The sequence below is a fragment of the Culex pipiens genome, chromosome 2 (assembly GCF_016801865.2).
Source record: "Culex pipiens pallens isolate TS chromosome 2, TS_CPP_V2, whole genome shotgun sequence".
Taxonomy (NCBI): Eukaryota; Metazoa; Arthropoda; class Insecta; order Diptera; family Culicidae; genus Culex; species Culex pipiens.
In genome coordinates this window covers 100,497,624-100,505,901 of record NC_068938.1, presented here as the reverse complement: position 1 = coordinate 100,505,901, position 8,278 = coordinate 100,497,624, and the positions used below count along the sequence as shown (strand labels likewise).

The following is an 8,278-nucleotide window of genomic DNA, read 5'->3' as shown; positions in this document are numbered from 1 at the left end:
CGTGTAATCCAAGATGGCGTCCAATATGGCGGAAGAGAATCTTCAAGTATTTTTAAACAAGATGTAACAGGCTTGTGACCGATCAAATATAACTAATTTGGGGTCGCTGAACTCGAATATGACCATGAAAATCGGTCACGGCGACCCAGGAGCGTGTAATCCAACATGGCGTCCAATATGGTGAAGAGAGAATCTTCAAGTATTTTTAAACAACATGTAACAGGCTTGTGACCGATCAAATATAACTAATTTGGGGTCGCTGAACCCGAATATGACCATGAAAATCGGTCACGGCGACCCAGGAGCGTGTAATCCAAGATGGCGTCCAATATGGCGGAAGAGAATCTTCAAGTATTTTTAAACAAGATGTAACAGGCTTGTGACCGATCAAATTTAACTAATTTGGGGTCGCTGAACTCGAATATGACCATGAAAATCGGTCACGGCGACCCAGGAGCGTGTAATCCAAGATGGCGTCCAATATGGCGGAAGAGAATCTTCAAGTATTTTTAAACAAGATGTAACAGGCTTGTGACCGATCAAATATAACTAATTTGGGGTCGCTGAACTCGAATATGACCATGAAAATCGGTCACGGCGACCCAGGAGCGTGTAATCCAAGATGGCGTCCAATATGGCGAAGAGAGAATCTTCAAGTATTTTTAAACAACATGTAACAGGCTTGTGACCGATCAAATTTAACTAATTTGGGGTCGCTGAACCCGAATATGACCATGAAAATCGGTCACGGCGACCCAGGAGCGTGTAATCCAAGATGGCGTCCAATATGGCGAATAGTGAATCTATGGATGGATCTAGGCTAAATCGACCCTGCTGAGTCCGAATATCGCGGTCACGAAGCCCGATTCCTTAAGGGAAGCGAGATATTCAAGATGGCGACCAATATGGCGGCTATATAGAGAAGTCAACAATATCACAGTATGAAGGTTGTCGACGTGTCGATTTTAACTAATTTCGGGTCGCTGAACCCGAATATAACCATGAAAATCGGTCACGGCGACCCAGTAGCGTGTAATCCAAGATGGCGTCCAATATGGCGAAAAGAGAATCTTCAAGTATTTTTAAACAACATGTAACAGGCTTGTGACCGATCAAATATAACTAATTTGGGGTCGCTGAACTCGAATATGACCATGAAAATCGGTCACGGTGACCCAGTAGCGTGTAATCCAAGATGGCGTCCAATATGGCGAAGAGAGAATCTTCAAGTATTTTTAAACAACATGTAACAGGCTTGTGACCGATCAAATTTAACTAATTTGGGGTCGCTGAACCCGAATATGACCATGAAAATCGGTCACGGCGACCTAGGAGCGTGTAATCCAAGATGGCGTCCAATATGGCGAAGAGAGAATCTTCAAGTATTTTTAAACAACATGTAACAGGCTTGTGACCGATCAAATTTAACTAATTTGGGGTCGCTGAACCCGAATATGACCATGAAAATCGGTCACGGCGACCCAGGAGCGTGTAATCCAAGATGGCGTCCAATATGGCGGAAGAGAATCTTCAAGTATTTTTAAACAAGATGTAACAGGCTTGTGACCGATCAAATATAACTAATTTGGGGTCGCTGAACTCGAATATGACCATGAAAATCGGTCACGGCGACCCAGGAGCGTGTAATCCAAGATGGCGTCCAATATGGCGGAAGAGAATCTTCAAGTATTTTTAAACAAGATGTAACAGGCTTGTGACCGATCAAATTTAACTAATTTGGGGTCGCTGAACTCGAATATGACCATGAAAATCGGTAACGGCGACCCAGGAGCGTGTAATCCAACATGGCGTCCAATATGGCGGAAGAGAATCTTCAAGTATTTTTAAACAAGATGTAACAGGCTTGTGACCGATCAAATTTAACTAATTTGGGGTCGCTGAACCCGAATATGACCATGAAAATCGGTCACGGCGACCCAGGAGCGTGTAATCCAAGATGGCGTCCAATATGGCGGAAGAGAATCTTCAAGTATTTTTAAACAAGATGTAACAGGCTTGTGACCGATCAAATATAACTAATTTGGGGTCGCTGAACTCGAATATGACCATGAAAATCGGTCACGGCGACCCAGTAGCGTGTAATCCAAGATGGCGTCCAATATGGCGAAGAGAGAATCTTCTAGTATTTTTAAACAAGATGTAACAGGCTTGTGACCGATCAAATTTAACTAATTTGGGGTCGCTGAACCCGAATATGACCATGAAAATCGGTCACGGCGACCCAGTAGCGTGTAATCCAAGATGGCGTCCAATATGGCGAATAGTGAATCTTCAAGTATTTTTAAACAACATGTAACAGGCTTGTGACCGATCAAATTTAACTAATTTCGGGTCGCTGAACCCGAATATAACCATGAAAATCGGTCACGGCGACCCAGTAGCGTGTAATCCAAGATGGCGTCCAATATGGCGAAAAGAGAATCTTCAAGTATTTTTAAACAACATGTAACAGGCTTGTGACCGATCAAATATAACTAATTTGGGGTCGCTGAACCCGAATATGACCATGAAAATCGGTCACGGCGACCCAGTAGCGTGTAATCCAAGATGGCGTCCAATATGGCGAAGAGAGAATCTTCAAATATTTTTAAACAACATGTAAAAGGCTTGTGACCGATCAAATTTAACTAATTTGGGGTCGCTGAACTCGAATATGACCATGAAAATCGGTCACGGCGACCCAGTAGCGTGTAATCCAAGATGGCGTCCAATATGGCGAATAGTGAATCTTCAAGTATTTTTAAACAACATGTAACAGGCTTGTGACCGATCAAATTTAACTAATTTGGGGTCGCTGAACCCGAATATGACCATGAAAATCGGTCACGGCGATCCAGGAGCGTGTAATCCAAGATGGCGTCCAATATGGCGTAGAGAGAATCTTCAAGTATTTTTAAACAACATGTAACAGGCTTGTGACCGATCAAATTTAACTAATTTGGGGTCGCTGAACCCGAATATGACCATGAAAATCGGTCACGGCGATCCAGGAGCGTGTAATCCAAGATGGCGTCCAATATGGCGAAGAGAGAATCTTCAAGTATTTTTAAACAAGATGTAACAGGCTTGTGACCGATCAAATTTAACTAATTTGGGGTAGCTGAACCCGAATATGACCATGAAAATCGGTCACGGTGATCCAGGAGCGAGTAATCCAAGATGGCGTCCAATATGGCGAATAGTGAATCTTCAAGTATTTTTAAACAACATGTAACAGGCTTGTGACCGATCAAATTTAACTAATTTGGGGTCGCTGAACCAGAATATGACCATGAAAATCGGTCACGGCGACCTAGGAGCGTGTAATCCAAGATGGCGTCCAATATGGCGAAGAGAGAATCTTCAAGTATTCGACGCCATCTTGGATTACACGCTCCTGGGTCGCCGTGACAAGCCTGTTACATGTTGTTTAAAAATACTTGAAGATTCTCTCTTCGCCATATTGGACGCCATCTTGGATTACACGCTCCTGGATCGCCGTGACCGATTTTCATGGTCATATTCGGGTTCAGCGACCCCAAATTAGTTAAATTTGATCGGTCACAAGCCTGTTACATGTTGTTTAAAAATACTTGAAGATTCTCTCTTCGCCATATTGGACGCCATCTTGGATTACACGCTCCTGGATCGCCGTGACCGATTTTCATGGTCATATTCGGGTTCAGCGACCCCAAATTAGTTAAATTTGATCGGTCACAAGCCTGTTACATGTTGTTTAAAAATACTTGAAGATTCTCTCTACGCCATATTGGACGCCATCTTGGATTACACGCTCCTGGATCGCCGTGACCGATTTTCATGGTCATATTCGGGTTCAGCGACCCCAAATTAGTTAAATTTGATCGGTCACAAGCCTGTTACATGTTGTTTAAAAATACTTGAAGATTCTCTCTTCGCCATATTGGACGCCATCTTGGATTACACGCTACTGGGTCGCCGTGACCGATTTTCATGGTCATATTCGGGTTCAGCGACCCCAAATTAGTTATATTTGATCGGTCACAAGCCTGTTACATGTTGTTTAAAAATACTTGAAGATTCTCTCTTCACCATATTGGACGCCATCTTGGATTACACGCTACTGGGTCGCCGTGACCGATTTTCATGGTCATATTCGAGTTCAGCGACCCCAAATTAGTTAAATTTGATCGGTCACAAGCCTTTTACATCTTGTTTAAAAATACTTGAAGATTCTCTCTTCGCCATATTGGACGCCATCTTGGATTACACGCTACTGCGTCGCCGTGACCGATTTTCATGGTCATATTCGGGTTCAGCGACCCCAAATTAGTTAAATTTGATCGGTCACAAGCCTGTTACATGTTGTTTAAAAATACTTGAAGATTCTCTCTTCGCCATATTGGACGCCATCTTGGATTACACACTGCTGGATCGCCGTGACCGATTTTCATGATCATATTCGAGTTCAGCGACCCCAAATTAGTTAAAATCGACACGTCAATAACCTTTATACTGTGATATTGTTAACTTCTCTATATAGCCGCCATATTGGTCGCCATCTTGAATATCTCGCTTCCCTTAAGGAATTCGGCTTCGTGACCGCGATTTTCGGACTCAGCGGGGTCGATTTAGTCTAGATCCATCAAAACCTGGCCTGTTACATGATTTGCCGTTAGACACACGAAAATGAGCCCTTTTTCGATTTCGTGCCTTGACTAGTCACCCACAGACTACCTGCTGACGATCATTTCATCGATTATGCTTCCCGCGCACGGCAAAAAGGAAAAAATCACATGTTTTTCGCTCCAAAGCACAACACACTCTTTTACAGTCGTTGCTGCTGCTGATGTTGACGACGATGGCATCATCTAGTCGCTTCCTAGACCGCGTCCTTTGGTGCCTCTAGTGCCTTGTCCTTCCACCGGTATGGTCTCTTGATAGGCCCGTACGGTTGACTCTCTCTCTCATAATTTCTTTCGTCGGGGGGACACCCCCCTAAAAGTGCGTCACATGTGGCCCAGGACCTTGGGTCTAGTACATATACCGTCGTGTGGGGCGAATCGGGACTGCCCTTTTGAAGAGGGATAGTAGATTTAACAGCACCGAAATGCTTCAAATTTGGACATGAATTTGAAAAGTTTCTAGTTCTGATTCTATTCCAACCGAAACAACCCGATAATTTCGCAATTTTAAGCTAAAACAGCTACACTAATTCTACTCAGGTGTCCCGATTCACCCAATCTGACGGTAGTCGGTTTTTTTTTTTGGCAATTGACGACCCCTCGGAAGAAGCTGGATTCTCTCTCGAACCCACTCTAACTTTTGGGGGGGGGAGCGGGCGATTATCGGGCATCGCCAGTGCCAGTTCAGACGCTTTAGTTCAGACACAATCCTCAAAATTTTCGATTTTTTTGTTGCACACGCACACCTCCATACTTCCTTCATGGCCCACTCACACTCTCTCAATTTTCCATAACGCGCAAACGTCAAACATTTTCCTTGCTAGTCGGAACCTGTCGGAACGTGTTTGCAAGGTTGTTGTTTTTTTTAAATGAAAAAGTGCCTTGTTTTTTTTACAAAATTGATGGTGAGTAATAAATTTTATTTAGAATTTAAGACAAAATCATTCATTTTGATTTATTTTCCCGACAACAGGTTTGCTCGTTTGCCCCAGAAGATGGAATATTCACTAGGGACGGCTTGGCAGACTCGAAGCCGCCGCTGCTAGATAACACGTCTCTAGCACCGATCAAAACGGCCACCTTTGGCAAACCAAGGAAGATCTGCCACCAGCTAGATAACCGGATCAGGAATCGGAGAATCGGAAGGTATGTTGCGGGAGTTGTTTGATGGGAATGCTATTTACAAAAAGCTGACACAGGATTGTTTTTCAGCACAGGAAATTCCCAAATAGTTGGCCCTCGAGCCAGAACGCGGTCGGAGCGGAGATCATCTGCCGTCGAAACTACTCTCCAAGGCACATCGCCGTTGCACCTTATCCAATGAGCAGCACAAACGGCTCTGGTGAAAGGCGAAAAAGTTTGGTGGAGGTGATCAGTTGAACGGCCAGAGTCCGGTGGCCTGGTAGAAGAAGAGCTTGGTCCATTCGACGAAAAGTGATGTTGGATAGTCGACCATCCCCTCCAATAGCAGGAGGGTTATCCACCTCAAGACTACGACACCGCCTAGCTATGGAAACCGGGAGGTTCAAGGCATCCGTTCTACCGAGAACCTACCACGAGTTAAGGTAGACAGTTGTCTTCGTAAGCTTCCTCCTCCGCAACCTCTTCCAAGCGGCGCTCCGCTGGCATCCCCAAGGACCAAAACGGCCAACGTGGCCGCAAAAAGCTGCAAGACCAGCGCAAGATGTTGTTCGAGACGGCCGTCGAATCGGCCGTAGCCAAACCGGAAGCAGTTTGTCCAATACGTCTGCCCCAACATCCAACGCAGCCGGTGGCCGTTGCTAGGCCAAACGGCCGAAGGAGCGAACCAGTTATCCGCCAACTCAGTGTTCCGCGGCCGTGCTGTCCAACTCGCTGCATCTCTCGCTACCACAGAGGGTGTCACGCCGTGGCTTGAATCACTTCGACAAGGCTTCCGTCACCTCAACTGACCAGTGTTGATTTGCTAAAGTGCTTTTTTTGCTTCTTTTTCCAAGAGTGTAATCACTTGCCGAAGGCGCTTCACTTTTCAAAGTTCTCAATAATTTATTTTCCCCAAAAACATTTATTTTTGATCGATTTAATTTTTACTAGGTTTTGATCCTACAGTAGGAATTTCTTTTGAGGCCAAAAGTTTCCGTAATAACTTATTAAAATAGGCAAAAATACCCAATTACATAATAAAATACATAAATTCAAAGATATAGAACATAAACAAACTCAACATAAAATACAAAACAAAATATAAAAAATAAAAAAGATACAAAATACTCAAATACTAAAACACAAAACTACGGAATAGAAAAGTTATATAAAACACTTAAATATAAATAATGAGATACAAAGAATACAAAAATACAAAAATACAAAAATACAAAAATACAAAAATACAAAAATACAAATACAAAAATACAAAAATATAAAAATACAAAAATACAAAAATACAAAAATACAAAAATACAAAAATACAAAAATACAAAAATACAAAAATACAAAAATACAAAAATACAAAAATACAAAAATACAAAAATACAAAAATACAAAAATACAAAAATACAAAAATACAAAAATACAAAAATACAAAAATACAAAAATACAAAAATACAAAAATACAAAAATACAAAAATACAAAAATACAAAAATACAAAAATACAAAAATACAAAAATACAAAAATACAAAAATACAAAAATACAAAAATACAAAAATACAAAAATACAAAAATACAAAAATACAAAAATACAAAAATACAAAAATACAAAAATACAAAAATACAAAAATACAAAAATACAAAAACACAAATATACAAAAATACAAATATACAAAAATACAAAAATACAAAAATACAAAAATACAAAAATACAAAAATACAAAAATACAAAAATACAAAAATACAAAAATACAAAAATACAAAAATACAAAAATACAAAAATACAAAAATACAAAAATACAAAAATACAAAAATACAAAAATACAAAAATACAAAAATACAAAAATACAAAAATTCAAAAATACAAAAATACAAAAATACAATAATACAATAATACAAAAATACAAATATACAAAAATACAAAAATACAAAAATACAAAAATACAAAAATACAAAAATACAAAAATACAAAAATACAAAAATACAAAAATACAAAAATACAAAAATACAAAAATACAAAAATACAAAAATACAAAAACACAAATATACAAAAATACAAATATACAAAAATACAAAAATACAAAAATACAAAAATACAAAAATACAAAAATACAAAAATACAAAAATACAAAAATACAAAAATACAAAAATACAAAAATACAAAAATACAAAAATACAAAAATACAAAAATACAAAAATACAAAAATACAAAAATACAAAAATACAAAAATACAAAAATACAAAAATACAAAAATACAAAAATACAAAAATTCAAAAATACAATAATACAATAATAAGTTTGTAAATAATAAATAATATGTGTTTTTGAAACACAATTAAAAAAAATCTCCAAATTTATAGGCAATTTCAGTTGAACAAATTTCATGTAAAATGTGAAAACTTTTGATTCGTGCTTCGAATTCATTATAAAATGCAATATAAATCGATAATTTTATAAACAAAACTAGTTTTAACAAATTTTAGGCA

At 39.2% G+C, this 8,278-nt stretch overlaps 1 protein-coding gene across 1 annotated transcript; it reads left to right on the top strand.

Annotated features, from left to right (window-relative positions):
- Positions 1–5,358: 5,358 nt before the first annotated feature.
- LOC128093123 (uncharacterized) lies at positions 5,359–6,228 on the top strand. Its single transcript, XM_052708874.1, has 3 exons — positions 5,359–5,569; positions 5,638–5,810; positions 5,877–6,228. Exons 1-3 carry the CDS (start codon positions 5,534–5,536, stop codon positions 5,986–5,988), a joined length of 321 nt encoding a protein of 106 aa, XP_052564834.1. The 5' UTR covers positions 5,359–5,533; the 3' UTR covers positions 5,989–6,228.
- Positions 6,229–8,278: the final 2,050 nt, after the last annotated feature.